A 24,466-nucleotide genomic window follows, 5' to 3' on the forward strand; every position below is an offset into this window, starting at 1 on the left:
GAAAAGGGGAGAGCTGTGCACGGCTCCATCTCCCTTTCCTTTCCTGCCTGCACGTGGGTGGGGGGGAAGGAAAGAGAGAGAGCCGGGAGCAATTCAAAGCTAGAAAACTAATGGGAGAGCTGACAGCGGGCACTGGGGAAGGGGACTGTTGTTGCCACCACCGCCGTGTGTGGGAGCATGCATCTCAGGGACCTGAGCCGGGAGACATGGGAACTGCAAGTGGGAGCATTTGATGATTTCAAAAAACTCCTGGAACACGGTAGATTGGCATTTTGTAGGTCTCAGTGAAAGAGTGAGCTTTGTTTCATCTCCTTTCCTCCCCTGGTAATGCGAGAGATGCTTTCTCTCTCCCCTCCACCCCCAAATAATCACTGGCTGTGGCTGGGTTTGGCAGCAAAGTGCTAAAGCGAGCGAAGTGCCCCCAGAGACACCTTCCTTGCCTGTCTCCAGGTGACACTGGAAGAGCCCCCCCAGCTTTTCCTCAGCTGCAGATCTGAGCCTCTCAATTCTCCACCCTGAAAGGAGAATCTGAAAGGAGCTCCCACTTTCTCCCCCTCCCCTCCCCAAGGGGGAATCACCAAGAGCAGCAGTCCTTCTGCAGGTAGATGCCTGCTGAGAAGCCCCTGGAGTGGCAGCCAAGGGGCGCTGCCCCCCAAGAAGAGCAAAGCCCCCTTTCTGCCTCTGCTTCTCCCAGCGGCAGTTTCCCCGAGACCCCTCAGCTCAGATACACACACACACACACACACACACACACACACACACCGCCCACTCTTCTGTCTCTTTGGAAGGTGCCAGGTAGGGGAAAGCTTCCAGCCCAGAATGTTTTATTTTGTTATCATTAAGCATTTACATTTTTGTTATAATTAAATGTGTGTGTGTGTGTGTGTGTGTGTGTGTGTGTGTGTGTGTGTATATATGTGTGTGTGTGTGTGTGTGTATATAATATTTTACATAAAAATTATATTAAATATATTAGCTTTTTAAAAAAATGTATTCGTGGTCCTTGGGATTTAAAAGTATGAGTTTGGTGGTCCCTGAGATCCAAAAGGTTGGCGACCCCTGATATATATCACTCTGTCAATGCCCAGAGTTGCTTTGTGGGTGAAATGGCCTTCTATAAATTTGATATATAAATAAAATAAAATAATAAATGTGTTGATGAATATAATTGTAAGCGTATATATACAATGTGTGTGTGTGCGTGTGTGTATGTGAGGGAGAGCAAATATGTATCTGTTTAGGTAAATATGAATGTTCTGAAGACCATTTGGAAGCATACTAAAGGAAGAACTTAGTTTCTCATTTAAACCACTCAAAATTACTTACATTTGGTTTACTAACTATGTACAGGCATAATTGAAGACATGCATATAGAAATTCCTTATGTAGAATTCAGATGTTTTTCATTTTGTCGTCATAACAGTCAAGATAGATGAGTTAAGTTATGAGAAAGTAGCGATTCAAAGACAATAACCTTCTCTCAAGAGATTTCCTCCTGCAAAACTGTAGGTAGCTGTTTATATATTAGAGTTAACCACAAGATCACATGCTTGATGGCATTGGTAATACTGTATTTGAATTCATGCCCTGTTTACAAAATTGTATGAAAGATATATTTATTTATTTTCCCCAAGAAAAACATGTTTGAGCAGAAGATGAAAAGAGCTTCTTCTGGTATGAATCCCCCTCAAAATTAAAGTCCCGCTATTACAATCAGGGCGTTTAGATTTGTTGGCCTGCTTGTTTAATAATGGACTGTGCAGGACACTGAACGCAAATATCTCCACCACTGTTTCACTAAATTACAGGATAGTGAAATGTGGTTGAAGGTTGCTTTTTCCATTATTAGACCTCCTTTGACACAACCCTTGCTACTAAATACTGGTGGTGTTATTAGTTTTCATTGCCATCCATTAATGGAAGAGAGCTTACTGTAGGTAACAGAAGCTGTGCTCTGTCCCTCATCCCTGAACTGCATTTACCACAAGGGAATGTTTACTGGCCACAGATTGTGAACAATGCCTCCCATTCCTTCGCCATTTGGTATTGTTTCTTCCAGTCCTGATGGCATCATTGTGCAGAGCTAACTACATTGGAACTCTGCCATATTGGAGGAATTCACAGCTGGCAAGAGCTGGCTGCCATCCAGGCAGTGGCACGTAGGGGTCGAAATGCGAGAGCATCTGGCTGTTATGCTCCATCTGTAAACCTGTGACTAATCTTTCCATGTAAACAAAGACATGTTCCAAATAGTGCGCACAATTTGCCCAATCCCATTAGTTATATTGAATATCAGAGGTATTCCTCTCGAAAACATAAGAATATAAGGAATGTACATTTTTCTAAACCTACTTTCTGCCATGATCTTTATTCGTATGTAAATAATATTTTATAAGCAAGTGGAAAACTAGATGAAAAAAAGCATCTGCCATAGGATGATGATGGACACATAGAGAGAAGTGTGGTTTATGCATGACATTTGCTTCCCACCCTTCAAATTTCATGAGTACCGTGTACTGATTTCAATTGATTAAATTGGATGGTCAGAACTCTTAACAATTCCATGTGAAAAAAGAATTCTTGATAATTATTATTTCCAAAGTTCTGTGTGTTGAAGTATGAATCTAGATCAATGAACTTTCACCTACTACAATTATGCAGATATTAGGTCCACAGCTATGCTCTGAAACAGGTGTGTACTTTTGTGGCAGGCGTATCCATTTCATTGATTGGTCTAACTATGCCTGTATGCTTGCTTGTCTTTTCCAAATTATAGCATTTTCTTATCACTCAATTGGCTTTAATCTACCGATTCAAAGCAAATTTTCAAAAGTAACAGAGGATTTGTGTGTGTACCAAATACATACAAGCTTGCCTTTGCCACGTAATATCTCTGTCCCCAAAATAAATATTGAAGATTTTTAAAAGCCATGATCTTAGGCAAATCATTTAAAAATTAAAAACTCAATCCACCCAACATGACTCAAACTAAAAGCAACTTTCCTCCTTTGATCATAATATTTCTATCCTACATATACTCGCTACTAATCTCAGAATCAAATCTATGTGGTATAAATGGTATAAATAAGCAGAAACCTACTAGCTGCTTATGTGTTTCCATAAATTGACAGCCAATCAAATTTATATTGCATGTTGGTGGACTTGAAACTGCTCTTGTTCTCCTTCCTCTACACCCAACATGTAGAGTGCTACAGTTGACCATCCCTTGTCCTTTCATCTTTGATACACCTTATAAAAAGACCACCATACCTTCCAGCAAAGCCTAGCATGAAAATTGCCTGCAAGAGGAGAGGAGAGAAGTGGGAAGGGAAAGGAAGGGAAGGAAAGGAAAGGAAATCCACAGAGGGAAAATAATGCATTTTTGGCAGCTTCAGAAATATCAAATTTAATGGTAGAGCTGCTGTGAAATTACATTGAACAACACTTTTTACAGCTCAGATTCCTTATGCTGCTTATTTAAGCACATGGATAGTCATGCAAAGAGATTGTATTACATAAGGAATGTGTACATACAACAAGCTTTCGTGAAAAAAAATGCAGCAGCAAAACTGAGATAAATTGATATTTTTTGAAATTAATGAACCGGGAAATTGGAGTTCACATGACTACATAAAAATGTATTAATATTTCTTGTACAAAAATTAATGAGAAATGGTGTCAAGATAACATATAAGTACTACTAGGTTAAAAACATCCAAATTATGACACTACAAGGAAGTTAACTAAAGTACAATGACAAATTTTAAAATCTTTTTGCTTAACAAGCCTTTTCTTTGCATCTAATATATAATTATATAAATATCCTTAATAAGGGAGGATTTGCATCCTGATTGCATTTAAAATTTAGAGACATTCACTACAAGACACTACAAATCCTTGCTTTGTTGGTATTTAAACCTGCAATCCCATTCTTAGGATAAGACACAAGAGACTATCTACAAACTTGTCTGCCTTATTAAGTGCTTCAGTGTATTTCTACAGTGCTTCAGTAATTGCATTAATGGCTACTTTTTCTTAAAGTAGGTAGTATCGGTTCCTGGGGCCAGAGATCATGCAATGCTGTGGGTATTTTGACCCTGAGCTTTTTGTGTGCGAGAGAGAGGAGCACTGGGACTTCCTTCTACACATTTCAAAAATTAACATGAGCGAACAAATAGGAGATTTCACCTTATGTCTTTGATAGATTTCAAAGCAGATGTAAGATAGTAGACTTTGATCTCAGAAAGTCACTGACTTATTAAAGTCATCATACAATTAGAAGAAAGTGCTAATTAACAGAATGTCAAAAATGAAGCTGTCCATTTAAATCTGAATGCTTGAAAAGAATATACATACATACATACACACACACACAAGTGTATGTGTGTGTGTGTGTGTGTGTGTGTATGTGTGTGTATATATATATATATATTTGTTTTCTGAGGTTCTCGCGGGTATTTGTATATGGATCTTTGGTTATTCGGGTTTTCTCCTGCATAAGATTGGAAGTATCTAGGCAATGTTTCAATGAAGTCTCATTCATCATCTTCAGACTTGTGTCTTCAGCTCTGTGCTTCTCAGAGTGAGATACTGCCTAGATACTTCCAATCTTACGCGGGAGAAAACCCGAATAACCAAAGATCCATATATATATATATATACATATACATATACATATACATATACATATACATATACATACATACATATATATATATATATATATATATATATATATATATATATATATATGGATCTTTGTTATTCGGGTTTTCTCCGCGAGATTGGAAGTTTCTAGGCAGCGTTTGATGAAGTCTCATTCATCATCTTCAGGCTTCTGTCTTCAGCTCTGTGCTTCTCACTCTGAGAAGCACAGAGCTGAAGACAGAAGCCTGAAGATGATGAATGAGACTTCATCAAACGTGCCAGAAACTTCCAATCTTACGCGGAGAAACCCAATAACCAAAGATCCACATACAAATACCACGAGAACCTCAGAAAACATATATATATATATATATATATATATATATATATATATATATATATATATATATATATATATATATATATATATATATATATATATATACTGTATTTTCAGTTTTTCATTTATAGAACTTGAGAAGTGTGTGGTTCTTGATTGGTGACTGAGCTGGCCTTGTCTGACATTACCAAAAATGACACTAAGAGAAATATCACATATGTGGGAGATAGGATGCTTTGTACGTGCCCCCCGCCCCCAATTTCACACAGGTCAGAGTTTTTTTCATGTCAAAGCCAAATCTTTACAAAAGAGCTCTGTTAATAAAATCCAATTTTAAAAATAAACCGTAGAAGTGGCTAAAGGAAAGGATTCTCTTGTTGGATAGCTTTTTATACCAAAAACAGATGCCTCACTCCCACCCCCAAACTGTTTGATAGCTACTGTCTTGCCAGATAAAAGAATCTATCAATTGTTTATCCAGATCACTTTTCCATGGGTCACAAAGACCTACACACTACTATTTCTGCATCTATCACTACTGTGAATTCCAAATGCATTTCCGTTATATATTCTATTTATGGAATTCTTCGATACCTAATTGGGCACAACCTTTTTTTCATAAGCTTTAATTTGCCTACAAAAGCTGCATGAACAGTATGTTTTTTTAGCTCTAGTCAAAGGCATTTGGTTCCTAATCCAGGTGTTTTAGGAAATGGATTTGGTGAATGCTTCCTAATGATTTTCAGATTTTGGTGCTATGAAGAATTAGGTGTGGTCAGCATTAGTTGTTTTGCTTGCTTGTTTATTCTTTCTTTGCAAGTTCCAATACTTAATGCAAGTAAATTAATAGTACTTTTTCTCTCTTTTTTTTCAGCTATGTCTGGGCTTGTAGTTCCGCCAATGTAAATTCATTTTTTTTTGTTTAGCTACTGTAGCACCAAGTTCAGAAGATGAGCTTTCTAGGGGACAAGTTTAGTATATAAGATATGCTGATGGAACCAGTATCTTCAAAATACAATCAGCAAAACATTGAAATGCTACAAAAAAAAAACTTTGTTTAAAAAAGTTTATTTAAAATACTAAGAATCAACATGCAAACAATCAACTTCTTCATGAACAATTCCATTTTATTGACTGAACTTCTCTCATATTTTCACATTTCTTGGTCCTGAAGAAAAAGGAAAAAGCGACACCTATTTTGTATAAAGTTTCTGATTACGTCTTGGCTATGTCTAGTACTTGCTATGTGTCGGGAAAAACTTTGTGGATGCACCATTTTGATTATCATGAAACACTGATGAAAAATGCCTCCAAAACATTTTTCTGTACTCATAACTAGATTCACAATGGTTGTGTATCTCTATAATGTGAATTATTTTTTGTGGTGAAAAAAGGGGGCCAAGGAGGAGGTATGAGCCATCAAAACCGGGGTTGGGGGGAGAAAGGATGAATATATGATTTCAGATAATTTTGGGAGACGGGAGGATGGGAGGGTGGATCATTGCTTAACTTCATCTTAATGAAATGGAACTTTGTAACTTATTGTAGTTAGAAATTGTAACTTTGATATTGAATTCTCTTGCCTTCAACAAGCACACTGACAGAGGAAAATGCTACTGTCTGTTGGTTTAAAAAAATATACTTCCACTGCTAGAGCTTCCTGTTAAGCAAGTGTGATCTGCAACATTTTTTCAACTTTTGCTAGCACTGTATACTATTGCATTCTTAGGCTACTGTGAAGTCTATGTTTCTTGTACCAGAAAATTGTCCTTTTGACTTCTAGATCCTACTTCCCTAATGTGTTTTGTATGTGGTTATAAAATTGTAGACTTTTGTGATTTTGCCAAAGTTGTAGCTAAATATTTATACACTTGTCTTGAATTTTTTTCAGATCCACTTAAATATTTAGAAGATCAAATTTTATTCCTTTTAAAGATAAGGAATAAAATAGCCCTACATTACAACTTCTTTTCACATGAACACTTGCAATCACCAAGGGAATTTATTTTGTAACATATTGATTATAAATATTGTATTTATCTTTGAAATTTTGTATATTTTCACCATTTTTCCTGTATGTATGTTTTTTGTCATTTGACTGGTATTGTGATGCTGTGAAAAGCATTAAGCCAAGAATCGCTGCCTTCATGTTTTTGTTTTTTTAAAAAAATGTGTTCATTCATTTCATTTTGTATTTCACAAAGTTGTTATTTGTTTCGACTTTCCATCCTTCTGTTATTTTGAGGAAAAACATTGTTTATTTTTATATTATTTTTAAGTTATCTGAACAAATAATTTTGAAATAAAGTTGTTTGTTGTATAGTTAAAACAAAATTGTGCCACATGGCTGTAATGAATACTAGTAGAAAATGTGCATGTAATGCGGCCACAAGAAACAGAAGGTTCTCTTATGTTGTGTTTGGATTTTCGTTTTTTCCTTTCTCCATTTTCTCCGATTTCTGATTATTATTTTTTTAAAAAAAGTTGCCACCCATGACTCTGCCACATATCTGAACTGTGTTTACCGGGGCGCTAAACCAGAAGCCTAAATTAAAAATAATAATAAATAAATAAAATCCACTTCTGATGTTTTAATTATAGTGTTGGCCACATGAACTTCCTTGGATGCCTTAAAATTAGATGTCTTTGAACAACTTTTGTGCTGTTAACTGTGGGCTTAGAACAAGTGTATCGCTGCTTCATTTGGATGATTTATGGTGTATCAAAGCACAAATGAGGGGTGCAGTTTCTTCCTGTGATTATAGTTACCTGCCCTCTGTTCACTTTGATGAGGCTTGCCCCAACCCCCTAAAAATGACTAATTGTAATATCATAGCTGACCTTGGTAAACTCTACTCTCCAAACCTGGTCAACAGGTTTGTGACCTCTTTTTGTATCTGTTTTCTGCTGCACTCTGCATAATCTGTAACTTAGCACTGTTTAACAAAGAAAAAGACTTTTTAGGCATTTGGGATCACACCTGATTTTATAACCTTTTTTATTTTCAGATTTTTGTTTTGTAGAGATACTTACAGTAAGGACTGTAATTTATAAACTGGAACGATTTCTTTAATATATTGTGCCTGTTAGTGCCAATACTGACATAATTGTTTCCTTCCCTACCCCACCCCCATTCTTTCTTGCACTAAACGCTTTCAAATGCAGCACTGCAAAATCACTTTTGCACTCTGCAGCAGAAGTAAATTTCTCAGCAAAAAAGGAGGGACCATTTTTAATACAAAAGTGCACATTTTCAGGAAATGTTTATAAGAGGTTTTAAAACTGATACAAATATATTACAAATTACAAAACATGCCAGACATTTTTCCTGTGAGAGTCGATAAGGCTAAGCTAACTGGAAAAGCCGAAAAGTCATACCGAAAGTGAATTGCCTCAGTTTAACTTTATATAAGTATGATTTTGATCTTAAGAAAGAAAGGTCAGGCATACATGATCAGAACATTTCTTCATAAATACAATCTGTTTTGTGTTTTAGATTAATTAGTCAATTCACTCATATTTCCTCATCTTCAAATGGGAAACTTCACTAAATGATAGATTTTACTGTTAAAGACCCTACAATAAGATTGTTTTATCTGTACATTTTTCAGATATTTAACTGTATAAAAATGTTCATTTTACACAATATTTAATTAAAGTATTTCTTGTCTGTGAATTTCATTTCTGCTAATTTTTCAGGTTTAATTATTAAAATGTAAGAACATAGAAGCGAGCAACAGTTGGAATTGTTGAAATCATTTTCGTGTTTTAAAGAAGATACTCCCAGGGTGTAACTAAGGACTTGCTTACTCATTGATTTGAATCACTAAATGTATTACTGATGTGCTTTCTTTGAATCCTTCCACTTAAAATTGTTTTGATTCAGCTGATATCAGATGACATGGAAGCTGCTATATTCTCCTTGTGATAACTAGTTTGCACAATGATGATTTGTATGGCTTAATGTTGCTTTCATTCATTAGCAAATATGAATGTGTCCATCCCTTGCCCTATGAAAAAGGAAGGTCAAATAAATATGATTGATAATCTTGATAGAACAACTAATGCAGAGGCACCTGATATTCTGATGATGCAGTTGGTTGCTTCTAATCTCAACATAAAGGCAAGCATAAGCTGGAAGAAGAAATATATCAAATAGCTCTTGATAAAACACTAAGTTGCTTCCAGTTATGTCAACACTATCCTGAACAAAAAAAAATCTTACAATTTTTAGAACTAATTCATAGGAAGCCATAAAAGGCAAAATGTTTTTTTCTTTTTTGGCAGTATAGATTACAGTTTACAAAAATAGACCATCCCTACACAGATGTTAATGAAATTATGTTCCCCTTTTCATTGTTTTTACAATCTTTTTTTAAAATTAGTATTTATGCTAATATAAACAAAGAATATGGTCTGATGGCATAGAGGTGAAAACGCTTGCCTCCCACATGGGAGGTTAAGAGTTCAATCCTAGGCAGCTGCAGATGTTTCTCTATTGGGGCACAAGGAGAAAATACCTGCTGTGAACCTGACCTAGGCACCAGGAAGGGCATCCAGCCAGTAAATGCTCAGCTCCACTCAGTTTCCCTGATTCCAACCAGAAACAAAGGGATTAAAGAGTCATAAAAAGAATCCCCGCCTCCTTCCCTCCCTCATAACAAAATGATTTCTCCTATTGGACATTCCATCAGGTTCTGTAAAATTCACAAAGGTGAATTTGAAATAAAGACTAAAATTCTGCTATTAAAATAAATGGGATAAGGATATTCACTAATATAGTGCCTATATTGTAAATAAATCCATTTACAATAAGATCTGCAATATCTTGGCAATAATTACAATATTTATGACTACATTCTGAGAGCAATAAATTGAATTAAAATAGCAACTAATTAAAACAACTTCAATAATGTTTTAAAACACACACAGGCTTGTGCATATATACATTGAAGAAAAAAAATAAAAAAAAATGTCCAAGTCATGGATGCTCAGCAGAAGTCATTGGGAGAAGGGGCAGGAAGATATTTTGCAAATGCAAATTTGGGAAATCCTACTTAAAGGCATAAAGAGGCTACTTCTTTAGAATTTGGGTAGCATTGATAGTTCAGTAGCTTCTCTAGTTGAATCGCCAGTAACTTCTATGAAAGAACATTAGGTAAAAGATGATGGGGAAAGATACCTGGCTGAGACCCTTGAAAGCAACTGTTAAGTCAGACTAGAGGAATGGTTCAAACTTTCTGAATAAACTGCGGTTTGCTTAAGCCAGGGGTGTCAAAATCAATTTCATTGAGAGCCGTATCAGGGCTCTTGGGGAGCTGGGGTGGGCATGGACAGCACCACGTCACTTGTGTTGGGGGTGCCTGTGGTGGCCCAAGTGCTCTGTAAGCAAAAACAGGATCCCAAGCTCCATTTTTGGCTGCAACAGTCTCCTGAAACCTGCCAATGAAAACAGAGTTTGGGAGGGCTCCTCCTGAGCTCTGTTGTCACTGGCAGAGGGTTGCAGGAGGCCATCGCAGCTAAAAATGGAGCTCAGGAGCCTGTTTTTGCTGGAAGAGGCATCGTGGGCTGGTCCTTCACTGTTTCCAGGGCAGCCCTGTAGGCCAGATCTAAACACCCCTGGGCCTTGAGTTTGACACCCCTGGCTTAAGCACTTACAGTATACTACTCAGGATCTGGTAGAATTCTCTTGAACAATTAAAATGCTGTAGGATAAAGCTATCAATGCTTCTACTCACAATGGCTGTTCTCCAAAATAAGAGATAGGATCCCTCTGAATTTCACTTTCTGTAGAAACAGGGAGGTTTCTGCCTTATAGGAACTATAATGCTGGACTAAGTGCATCTCTTCTGACCCAGCAAATGCTCTTAATATATCTCTGAATTTCCCATGTTGTTGCAACCAATAGACCAGAGACTGCAATTTTAAGCTGTTGACAGATAACTTAAAAAAAGAAAAAGAAAAAAAAGGACACGAACTGATTGGTGTGAATGCAAAGCCCTGAAAGGATTGGAGGTAATCTGATGGAAAAGATAGCTTAAATTTCTTTTGTTCTCAAATTAAATTTATTCCCAAAGAGCCACATGTTCTCTCTCTCTTGTTCCTATAAAATGGCTTGGTGGAAAGAAAGGGAGGAGGAAATGAAATATTGCATGCAGTGACTGGCAGATATGTTCTCAAATCAGATTAATCCGTGCAGTCATTGAACTATCTATTGTCCAATCACAATGTCATGGGGGAGTGGATGGAGAGAACATCAGAGAGAATCCACTTAAGGTCTTGTACCCTTATTATTACTATTTCCTATTCGCAGAAGTCCTATCTGTAGTTGGTTGGCATAATGGTTTTTTTCTTTTAAGAAAACCATTAAAGTAGTACCTCTGTACTTATCATTAATTGGTTCCAGAAGGTGCAATGAGTACCAAAATTGATGAGTACCAATTTTTCCCCATAAGGAATAAGACACAAGACAGCCGATTCCGAAAGGTTCTAGCTTTTGCACTGAGTACCAAACAAATGATGAGTAGCAGGACAAATTTTTCACATCAAAATGCGTTAAGTACCAAATTTGATGAGTTTCAGAACAATTGAGCATTGAAGCATTGAATTGCCTCTCATTCTTTGCTCTGTCCTCAACTCTCAACAGACAGCTGTATTCTTATTCTCCCTTTTTTCAAGCCCCACTCAGCTTCACATTTGCCATACTCTATCTCACAATAGGATTAATTTTTGCTGCACCTTTAATTATTTTATTTCCCCAAATAAACTAGTAGTAAGTAGTGCTCTTTTACAAACACTTCAAGGGAAAATAATTTGAAAAATCCTTCAGTAATTTCAATGAAATGTGGCATGCCTTTAGTTTTAAACACCCATCTTTTCAATAAAATTTGGTTTGTTTAGAGGAAAAGCAAAATAATTTCCTTACTTTAAAAATCAGATTTTAAAAACATGTCATACACAAATTATTGCATTGATTTGTATATTTTGCTTACCATATTTCACATTTAGTATTTTAGCTTTCCTGCAGAGATCAACCCATTTTGATCAACCCATTTTCTTTTAACAAAGAAAAATATGTAACTATTGATATTTTTTCTATATTCAATAATGAGAGAGTATGGCTCCATTTTGGGTGTACGTGCTCCAAAATTTGGAGAAATTTTAACTTGGTGGGCTGACGTACTTTCAGAGTAAGGAATTGGCTATAGAGCAGGTATGTTGGCTCTTGTACTTTCTTATATTTTGTTCTCCCTGTTTCTCGTACTATTTTGGAAAGTACCCATCACAGAGGTTTTTTTTTAATAGCATCATGATATATTTGAGCATAAGCGCAAGAAGGGAAAATATGTTTATTAAATGAGCATTTTTTGAAGGTGGATGGTGGGAGATGTCATACATGTCATGATATTACTGCTGAAACAACTTAATAAAATACAAGTCATTTGCACAATATCTTTATAACACAGATGATGGTGCTTACACTAGGCACCTAAGGTTTAATATTGCCTCTTACATTGCATGGAGAGCATTTCTTTTTTTCAAATCTAGAAATAGTTGTTAAAATATCACACATTTTTCCCGCTATTTATGTGTCTTAGCCTAACCTACTTCACAGAATGGTTATTGTGAGGAAAATAGAAGGCAGGACGATAATGTACCTTGAGTTGTTCAAAGCAAAGCTGAGATATAAATCTAATAATAAATTAATAATTAAATCTGGTTTCCATAAGTAACAGTGTGAACAATGGTTAAGGAGTTGGACTATGACAGCAAAGGCTCAGGTTCAAGTGATTTAAGGGCAGGGGTCCCCAACCTTAGTAACTTAAAAACTTGTGGAGTTCAACTCCCAGAATTCCTCAGCCAGCTTTGCTTCTGGGAGTTGAAGTCCACAAGTCTTAAAGTTGCTAAGGTTGGAGACCCCTGATCTAGGGCTAGTCTCACTCTTTGTCTCTCTCTCTCTCTCTCTTTCAACCCAATGTATCTCACAGGTTGCAATTGCAGTGCACAGAAAGAGGTGGTGGGATGCTGGGTATGTTCCATTGAGCTTCAGAATGAAAGGCAGGATGAAAATCTAACAAGCAAGCAAATAAGATGTTACCCACCTACGCAGCAGAGCAAAATGGTAACTGATCACATCCCCTTATCAGTAGTTCTGGAAGCACACAGTCGTACTAAAAGGGAAATAATAATAAAAAAACCTTCAAAGTTTTTTTTCTTTAAGAAGACGTCTTTATTTTCAAATAAAATTATTTTTGAAAAAGGGATAGTATCCTATGAGCCCTTGCAACAGGATTCTCCTGGCAAAGTTTCACTGCACCACCACTGGCACATACACACGTGCCCCTCCCTCAGCAAACAGGCAGAAGGGGGCATGGCATGGCATGCCAGCTGAATAATTTGGGATGTGCAGTCAAGCACTCGAAGATATCACTAAGAGGCACTTGATACTGCAGATGCTATTTTCTATCTCTCTTTTACCCAAATAGGTTAATTGTCTAGGTTTAATAATACCCACAACACAACTATTTAGGGTTAATTTACTCTTATATGTGCCTGAGTCTGTTGTGGGTTAAACTGAACTCCCAAATGGTAAATTAACCCCATTTTGGAGTCTCTGCAACATTTTTAAAGCTCTCCCTCCTTTCACTTATCTATGACTGTTGTGGGTATGTCAGTGATAGATTCTAAAACCAGGGTTCTACTAATTCGGTTGTACATCAGCTAGCAGCAAAGAGTTACCTAAATTTTGCCATAGAGTGGTCAGGAATTTTAAAGTCCAAATTTGATCATCCTAGACCAGGGGTGTAAAACTCTCATCGTCATGGCCTCATCACGTGACCTCCTTCACTAAACCGGGCATAGGCGTGGCGCATGACGCATCTGGCCCACAGGCCATGAGTTTGACACCCCTGTCTTAGACAATAAGTCACTCTTCATGGATACTATGCCATACTAAACATTAATTTATATTTGTCATTCTCTGAATATTCCTAAAAAATAACCACTATCTGCATTAATACTGTAGATAGATGATAGATAGATGATAGATAGATAGATAGATAGATAGATAGATAGATAGATAGATAGATAGATAGATAGATATAGATGATAGAGATAGATGATAGAGATAGATGAGATGAAGATGATAGATAGATATAGATGATAGATAGATAGATAGAGATGATAGAGAGAGATGATAGAGAGAGATGATAGATGAGATGAAGACGATAGATATAGATGATAGAGATAGATGATTGATTAGATAAATAGATATAGAGATAGAGATAGATAATAGATAGATGATAGATTAGATAGATGATATAGAGATAGAGATAGATAGATAGATAGATAGATAGATAGATAGATAGATAGATAGATAGATAGATAGATAGATAGAAATTGATTGATTGGCTGAATGGTATTCCAGGTGATTTATTATGGAATGTTCTGGAGCAATGAATTAAATTGCATTTCCAGTTAATACAATAGTATAGCATTGTTCACAATTTTGTACATCAGCCTACTTCAGAATATAATTTGCTTATTTTCCACAATGTCTTTTTTGTGTTTGCTTATATTTCATTCATGGGCGTCCATATAGTGAGACAAAGGACAACATATGTATTATGACATCATCAGGCAAATTATGAACTGTACCTCACTTTCATCGTGATGTCACTGCACAGTTTATGTCACAGTGCATGGATTTATTTAATCTCTATGTTTTCTAGATGAGATACTATTCATGGTCAGAATGAGCTGCATAGGTAAGCACCAATGAGTCTACTTTCCCTCAAGTCATTTTGGTGACCTTCCTACACAGATTCTTTATGCAGAGTAGGTGTAAATATTTGTAACGGTGCTTTCACACATATGGGTGTCATTTACAGGAACAGTTTCTGCTGCAAATAACTGCCGCATGCAACTTGGAAATGGGAGTCTATTCATCAAATCTCACGTGTTCCATTTTTATATCCAAAGGCATTGGCCACATCTATTCAAGTGTAGTCTTAATTAAGTCATGAAAAGTCTTCATTTACTGAACTAAATGGGAAATGAGTGATACTATATTCCTTTTAAGCATGTTAACTAGATTATATTCACTGTATTTCCGTCTTTCTCCTTCCTCAGAACAGCACTGTATGGGAGGTCACTTTTGGAATCCCCTGAAATGCCAAACTGGCAGGATAGCTACCTATATACAAATCTCATAATCTCCAGTTCTCTTTTTGGCCTGAAAAATATAAAACAGAGAATGACATTTGCCTATATGTACTAGTATTTCAAGCTGCAAAAACATGTGTAAAGATGCTAAATTAGGGGACAATGCACTGAATGTAGGTTTGGTTGATCTTAGAGCAGACGTGGGCATTCTATGGCCGACTGGCCACATCTGGCCCTTTGACCATCTCTGTTCAGCCTGTGGAGGTCAGGGAATGGGCAGTAGTAGAGGCGGCATCTTTATTGATTTTGCCCTTCACAATAGTCCCACTTTCACTTGTGTTCCCTTAGGAAAATTAATTGCTCACTCCATCTTCGATTAAGTCTATAAAACCAATGGAACCTGAGGTAGCCATGACTAATTGTTGATTTCAATGGTTCTGGTTTTCTAATGACAAATGCTGGATTCAATCCAACTTCACCAAAGGCATTCTGCTTATTTAAGGACATAATCACCGCAATGATAATGCACTGTATGGCACGTAAGTATTGAGATAATGGTGTTTGGTCGTACCTCCAGAGTTGAACAAGTTGACATAATGGCTAAGTGATTACAAATTATAATCATGGCTTAGAAAATATAGAAAGTAAATCAAATCACACACACACACACACACACACACACACACACTTAAATGACAGAACTTCTACTACATACTGCCTATCAGTAACATAAAGGTGAGTGAATTGTCCCTAAGAGATACATAATGATAGTCCTGATAGTTTTTTTTTAATAAGTGTTAAGTCAATTTAGACAGACTTTTAAAAATTTTTCCTCTTTACATTTCTAATCAAAACTAAGAAATTGAGACCCTAAAAATATATGCCAATTACTGTCAAGCAGCCTTTTAAAGTCTTCCAAGCTTTTAAAGATTATTCAGAGTACTTGAAATGGACTTCAATCTAATGCCTCATTTCATTGCATTAAACAGCCTAGTTAATAAAGAATCAATATATTCAAAGGGCAAGGTTATCTTTTGTATATAAGGGGTGGTGTCATTCCAAACCTTTTATAGTTCACATGCTGAGAAAGACCTCATGAAATCCATACTCATCAAATGGGTCAAGTAGAGCAATAAAGAGGCCTCTGGAAGAATGGCTGGTCTCCTTTAAAACAACTATAAGTCTTATCTAACTCGCATAGTGCTCCCAAATAATCAGTCACAAAATGTCAATTTCTCATCAAGACAAGAGGCCCCAATGATCTTTTTTTTTTTCCTAGAGAATACATACAATTAAGTGAATGCAGAAAGAAAGCACCATGGTGATTTGTAGCTTATTATGTCACCAGCAAGCTGTGATCTAGCTCTGAGCAGATAATCAGGGTTGTTGATAGCTAAAGTGTCGATATGCCAAAGAATGATTTTTGAATGTGAGCCCCTGTGCATTTTCTCCCTCCCTTGGCCTGATCCCTGGTTTGATAACGGTGTGACTGCCAACCGACACCACTTGTTGTACCTCACAATTAAGGCAATGAATAAATAGCACAAAAGAGTTGGGATTCTTTGAGACAATTCCCTGTTTTACCCTTCAAGGATTTCTTTTATGTTTGAATAAGGTTGCATTTAATGAAATTTAGACTCGTCAGAGGAAATCAAAAACCTCAAATCAGATTACAAATTGATTTTTTTTTTTTTTGGTCACTGTGTCACCAGGCAGGCTTTGCACTGCCATTGGTTTCTCAGAGGAGGGAGAAATGCCACAAAGTCAAAAATACAAAAGTGTGCAAGCAAGGAATAACTTGTGAGCATGTTCTTTTTTTAAAAAAATAAACAGACTTTTAAGCATTAAAAAGGAGTTAACAAATGTACCAGAACTGTAAAAAGTTATGGACATAAACAGTGCAGCTGTTTTGATTTTACTTTTGACTTTAACTTCACATTATCTTATTCTTAAAATATGAACAGAAAATCTGGAAGGTAGAAAAACTGCCTCCTAATTTAGCCTCATCAGAGTTATGTACAATATTTATTTAATGTACTTCCTCCATTTTTTATTTCTCAGTTGTTATTTAGCTTCTGGCATCAGACAAATACCTGAAGCAGCAAGCAAATCTCCTACAGTTTTCACTAAACACATATTTTTACTTTAGCGTGGTATGGTACAAATTTAGGGAAATATTTCAGATATAATGACATATATTTTCCCACTGATTTTTGCCTGCCAGAATTCTCCTCCAGTACAGAATTATGTTGCACACCATACATGGGGAAATGTTGGCAGTTCAGCCTATTACTACAGTGTGAAGCCAAACATGTGAAATGAAACACCATGCTCCAATTCTGTCTGTAGAGTCATCGCCAAGCCTTGGCTACTTCTATTCTTGTCTAGGTGTGAAGTGATTTCTGGCCCAGACATAGAGAAAGGTGAATTTCCATAAGCCTTCTTTTAACAACTATGTTGTTGCTCTGATTTATAGATTGTCCATGATCAGAATCTCTCTAAATGCACACACATTACAGAGTATCCTAGCCAAATATCCATTGTTATTACTATCCTCTTTCTATATTTATCTATCTATCTATCTATCTATCTATCTATCTATCTATCTATCTATCTATCTATCTATCTATCTATCTCATCTATCTATCTATCTATCTATCTATCTATCTATCTATCTATCTATCATCTATCTATCTATCTATCTATCTATCTATCTATCTATCTATCTATCTATCTATCTATCTATCTATCATCTCTGTCTGTCTGTCTATCTGTTTTCTATCTCATCTGTCTTCTATCTCTTTTCTATCTGTTATCTATCCATCCATCCATCATCTCTCTCTATATATACTTATATATCATCTACCTATAATATATAATCTATTTCAATTGCCAGATTTATGTATGTACATCTATGTGTGTGTATCTACACACACACACACACACACACACACATATATATATATATATATATATATATATATATATATATATATATATATATATATATATATATATATATATATATATACACACACACACACACACACACAGAGAGAGAGAGAGAGAGACATATATATGCACACATATATACACATGCATACATATACATACATACATACATACATACATACATACATACATACACACACACACACACACACACCACACACAAATTTACTGCTGCAATGAGCTTCAGAAGTCATGTCAGCATGGAGAATCCAGTTTCAATAAGATTCTCTCTTGAAATGTATAATAAAGTAACCAACCTGGAAGTGTGAATTAGTCCCTAACCTCAATTTTAAGTTGTGTCCCCTTGCAAACGATTTGGCAGACATTTAAAACACTTTTTGCACAATGGAATATGGAAGCTTCTTAAGGGTATACTCTTAAGTTAAATTGAAGCATGGAAAATAGAGGTAGAAGAAGATTTCTTCCGTTTGTCTTTTTGCATGGCACCTGACTCATGTTCCTAGTTCACAGCTAGCAATGTAAGTTATTGTGCCATGACATTTTTCAGATGCAAGAACATAGTTTTTCCTCAAAGAATTCCATGTGGATTACAACATATTGGGGGGGGGAGAGTAGGGGAGATAGGACTTGGTTTTATTACCTTACGGTCATGTATTCACATAATTATGCATTAGTTTGTCACTAAGAAAGCAAAAATACTAGAGTAGACTCCATGAAAAAAGGATACTAATTGATTGACTCTTCAAAAATGAATATAACTTTACAGTCAAATATACTGCTTATGTAGGCTTGTTTTTTTTATAACCATTGGGTAATAAACTGAGGAGTTCAAATTGCTTCCCTCCCCCACCCCTGCCCCATAAATTCAATTGCAGTGAAAAAGTGTGCAGTAAATAATATAGACATCAGACTTTTTTTTTTTTTCTGGAGAAAGCAAACAAGAGCAACTATTAGCTGAGCATTTTCTAGGTAATTTGTACTTGAAGAAGCCAGAGTAAGGATTACTGCTAGTTACAAATGAGACTATTCTTGAGCATCTGCTTGTTGTCATAACTGTGAACAGGGATTCCTATAAGAGTTGCAGCCTCGGTCTCTTTATGGGATGCTTGGTCTTCACATAGGATGATAAGGTGTTTGAGATTCACCTTCCTAGCTCACAGCTAGCAATATTATTGTGCCATGACATTTAGAATATCAAAAACCTTGTCCCATTCAGCTGACTTGCTAGCTTTTATGAACTCATGGCAATGAGCTGATATTTCAAATAAAAATAATAATAATTTTAGAGTATGAAAAATTTCAAGCAGTGTAGTGCAGTTTTTAAAAAAATAAAAACTCCATGAAATGAAATGGAGACAGTTGAACATTGTGGAAGGGAGGAAGGGAGGAAAGAAGGAAGGAAATCTTTAATGAAGAGCTATTAATTTATACTGAAACAAAGCTGTTTCTAAACAAAGCTGTTTCTAAAATATCAATGACATATCAACAAATAATCATATTCTCTAGGATTAATAATATAGTGATCAAAAAGAGTTGCAGCTTAATTAATAAGAGCAAAGCATTAAACATGGTAAACTACCAGGCAATAAATCAAATGTAGAATTAACTAATATGAGAAAATTTAAAGACCAGGATGAATTAAGGCTTACTAAATCTTACAAAGATAGTCATTATCCTGGCGAGATGGAGCCAATTTGTTGTTTTGTAAAATGAGTAATGTACAGTAAGATACATTCTGGATGGAATTGTTTGTTATAATCAGTTGTTCCACAATGCCATTTATGAATGGTGACAATCAGAAAAAAGGGAGAAGACCCAAGGCGCACATTCATTAAGTGACTTCTTATTTTTTCCAATAATTAGTTTCTTTTAAAAAATCTGAATTTTGTAGCGTTAGGCCTATTGAAAGTAAAATTGTACTTAAACATTCAAAGCAAGCTAAATTGACCCTGGATGGCTACAGGGAGAAGACCCAGTCAGTGCCCTAATAAATCAATTTGTTTCTATTCATCATAAGTCAATGATAGTATCGCTAGCAGGCTGACCTAATAAGAAAGATTTATCTAAAATATTCCAATATCATGATGTAAGTTTTACTGGGAGTGTGTTTTTCTTTGTTTTGCCTTTGTTTTTGTTTTCTTTGGTTTTTTTTTTTTTTTTTTTGCCCTGCAAAGTAATGGGTCAAAGATATATAAGTCCTGGTTCTGTGTGCTCCTGGCCACAGTATCAAAGTCCAGTATATATTGTATAATAGCTTGTATATATGCAAATAAATTATCTTCAAAGGGATTTGAATGCTTTAAGTAAGGCATGTTTTGATCACAAGGTTAGGGCCAGTTCATAAACACTGGCTTATGTGCCATTAGTTTATTTGTCTGATTGATTGACTGATTTCTTTCTCATTTTTCTTCCATCTCATGTAACTAATGTAACTTCCTAATTTCCTGTCAGGTAGATTGAGCTAAGAGAGAGTGACTGGTCAAAAATATATACCATCCCACTTCATTTTCAAACATTCTGGCATTTAATTTTAATTACATTAATTACACACAGTGTAATTTCCAGCCAACATATATACCAATATCCAATAACAACCATCCAAGACCTTCCCTTGTGCAATCCTGAACAACCAGATATGACTTTGCCATTTCAATATAGCAGTTGCTTCAGATTGACCTTCCTCTGGATACTGGAGCTAGGACAGAAGAACAGCACTTCTCTTGATGTATAATAACCCAGCTCAATTGTGTTATTTTGACGTCTAATTCTATAATCTCGTTGCCTCCAAGGAAGTAAAAATTCAGTAATAATCAATGAATGATTTCCCAATTGTTCTCTTTCAGGGTTAATAAAAATATTCAACAACGGCCTTACATGACTGCTTCATTCTGCTCAACGGCACTTCTGCCTCTTGTAGGAGCAAGATCAAAACTCCATACTATACAACACTCACCTCTGTTGTTGTAGTCCATAGTCTGTGTCACTTCTTTTATTATTATGGATGTGGTAAGGTACTAATACCACTCTATAAAGCCTTAGTAAGACCACACCTAGAGTACAGCATCCAGTTTTGGTCACCACATTATAAAAAAGATGTTGAGACTCTGGAAAAAGTGCAGAGAAGAGCAACCAGGATGATTAGGGGACTTGAGGCTAAAACATATGAAGAACGGTTACAGGAACTGGGCTTGGCTAGTCTAGTGAAGAGGAGGACCAGGGGAGACAGGAAAGCAGTCTTCCAATATTTGAGGGGCTGCCACAGGGAGGAAGGGGTCAAGCTATTTTCTAAAGCACCTGTAGGCCAGACAAGGAATAATGGATGGAAATTGAACAAGGAGCGATTTAACCTGGAAATAAAGAGAAACTTTCTAACAGTGAGAACAATCAACCAATGGGACAGCTTGCCCTCGGAAGTTGTGGGAGCACCATCACTTGAGACTTTCAAGAAGAGATTGGACTGCCATTTGTCAGAAATGGTGTAGGGTCTCCTGCTTGGGCAGGGAGTTGGACTAGATGACCTACAAGGTCCCTTCCAACTCTGATTATCTGTTTAATCTGTTTTACATGTTGTTTATGCAATGTGTCCATTTGTCTTTTCTTTTTACTGTGCTTACCTGAAGGTCCAGTGACTGGAATTATAAGTGATAAAACTAGAGTCTGCTGCAACTTGTGGAGTAAGTATTCTCAGATAATAGTGACAGAGACAACACATTTTATTGATAAACCCCAAAGGCACACAAGGTTTTCCAGCAGAGATGTGTATCATGTTTTGAGCTCAAGATGTTCTAGTCCAGAAACGGTTTGTTCCAACCCTTCGGTTCTTTGTGAAAGTGATCCAATCTTGAAAACAGGGTGACACAAGTGAGCCATGTCCAGTCAGATCTGGTAGCAGAATGTTGCTAAGGAGATCAAAATGGAACCTTTAAAGTAAACATTTTGATCTCCGAATATTTTGCATACATGTCCTATGTAAAAATCTGGCTTTGGCATATCTCCCTTCCTACCTCTTGATTTGAACACTACTTTTAAAACACTACTTACACTATAATGTTGTGCTTTAAGGCAGGAGTCCTCAACCTCTAGGCTGGGGACTGGTACCAGTCCGCAGCCTGTTGGGAACCAGACCACACAAGGAGTGGGGAAGCGAGCAAAGTTTTATCTGGCATGCAAGGGTTACATGTGAAAACATCCCCCCTCCCAGTCTGTGGAAAAATTGTCTTCCAAAAAATCATTCCCTGTGCCAGAAAGATTGGGGACTGCTGCTTTAAGTTAGCTTTGTTGTAGGCAATACAGTACACATGGTGCTATATTTTCAGGTATGTAGTATATAGGCTTATTCCAGAATGATAGCTTAGTACTTAGAAGTTAAACAGTGTTTTTCAAACTTGGCAATATGTAGTATAGAGTTATAAACTTCAACAACCAGAATTCTTTCACCATATGCAGGCTGGGGAATTCTGGGATTTGAAATCTACATATCTTAAAGTTGCTGAATTTGACAAACCCTGAATCAAATTATTTTTAATAAATAGTTTTATGGACCACAACTTTATGTTTATACTCAAAATCAAGAACAAAATTTCAAAACAAACAAAGAAAAAAGGTCTGGCTCATTTCATCCAGTTGTAGTGATCTAGGATAACAAATTTAAATAAATTGTAATACTGTATCAACTTCAAGTCCTTAAATATGAGCCACAGTGCGCAGCAGCAGGCCAAAATCCTAGAATCAATATGATGTGATGTTCTAGTACCGATTTACAAAGCCTTAGTAAGACCACATTTGAATACTGCATCCAGTTCTGGTCACCACAATACAAAAAGATGTTGAGAGTCTGGAAAGATGCAGAGAAAAGCAACAAAAATGGTTAGGAGAGTAGAGGCTAAAACATATGAAGAACAGTTACAGGAACTGGGTATGTCTAGTATAATGAAAAGAAGGACCAGGGGAGACATGAAGTACTGTTCCAATATTTGAGGAGCTCTTACAAAGATGAGGGCAGTCAAACTATTTTCCAAAGCACCATAAGACAAGATTAAAAAAAACAATGGTTGGAATCTGGCCAAGGATAGAAGCAACCTAGAATTAAGACATTTCCTAAAGTTGAGAGTAATTAACCAATAGCTTGCCTTCAGAAGTTGAGTGTGTTCCATCCCTGAAGCCTTTGAAAAAGAAACTGGTCAGCCATTTGTCTGAAATAATATAGGGTGTCCTATTAGAGCACAGACATCTGAAGACCCTTCTAAGTCTATTATTATATGTTCTACGGTATGTTCTATGTTCTATTCATGCTACCACACATGATGTAGAGCTGGAACAAAATGGTTTTCCATAGTGTCATTAACTTAGTGTCCTTTTCAAAAATATTGCAAATACTTATATGCTTTCATTTTTAAAAAATATTTTAAAATATTTAACTAATCAATATATCGACAAGAACAAAACCAACTGTCCAAAAAAGTTCTAGGAACATATCAGAGTAAAATAATATTCTGAGCACATATGACATGAAAAGGTGAAGCACTGTAATAATTTTATGTAACAAGAATCAATATTTAATGTTATACAATGTTCATTCCGGTTTACAGAAGCTGCCAAACCAAGGGCAAAGGCTGAATCATTTAGAATTTTTTTAAAAGAAGATTTTTATCCTGTGCTGAAGTTTTCTGAGTCATTCTCAATGGCCTAAAACATGAACAAAATAAATGGCTGCAAAATCTTCTATACTAAAATCAAAGTTAAAACAATAAGAAAACTTTTAGTTGCTATAAAAATATTTCATTTTTCTATCAGATTTCTTCTGGACTTAATAATTATTTTCCTTGCACACTATAAACACAGTGCCCACTTTTCTTTGCTTTGAATAAGAACCTACATGCATTCGCCTTTTAGAGATTATCAAGATTACGTGATACACGTGTAATGGCTATTATAAATCATATTTTAATGGGGAGATGAAATACAGGTAGTCCTTGACTTAATGATTATAGTTAGAACAAGAATTTCTGTTGCTAAGCAAAGCGGTTATTAAGAGAGTTGCAGGCAATTTTATGACCCTTTTTTGCCATAGTTATTAAGTGAATCACTGCAGTTGTTAATTGAACTATATGGTTGTTAAGTGAATCCAGCTTATCCTATTGACATTGCTTGTTGGAAGCCAGCTGGGAAAGTCACAAACAACCATTGCATGACACTGGGATGTTGCAACTGTCATAAATACATTCTGGTTGCCAGATGCCCAAATTTTGATCACATGACCGAGAGGATGTTCTTATAAGTTGTTAAGTACAAGAAATGGTCACCAGACACTTTTTGCAGTACTGTTTTAACTTTGAATGGTTA

General features: G+C 36.1%; 1 protein-coding gene across 7 annotated transcripts in view; it reads left to right on the top strand.

Moving 5' to 3' along the window:
- Nucleotides 1-8,663, top strand: part of EBF3 (EBF transcription factor 3) — a 206,241-nt gene extending 197,578 nt beyond the window's left edge. For all 7 annotated transcript variants that reach the window (XR_015749367.1, XR_015749368.1, XR_015749370.1 and 4 more), the window contains one exon: nt 5,862-8,663. Coding sequence is in view for 2 of the 7 variants with exons in the window: in XM_087964300.1 (XP_087820426.1) it covers nt 5,862-5,893 (32 nt within the window). In the remaining 5 variants the exon portion in view is untranslated. The remainder of the gene's footprint in view (nt 1-5,861) is intronic.
- Nucleotides 8,664-24,466: the final 15,803 nt, after the last annotated feature.

The sequence above is a fragment of the Notechis scutatus genome, chromosome 4, assembly GCF_049901735.1.
Source record: "Notechis scutatus isolate UNSWTSFEM ecotype Mainland chromosome 4, rNotScu1.2, whole genome shotgun sequence".
NCBI classification, from domain to species: domain Eukaryota; kingdom Metazoa; phylum Chordata; class Lepidosauria; order Squamata; family Elapidae; genus Notechis; species Notechis scutatus.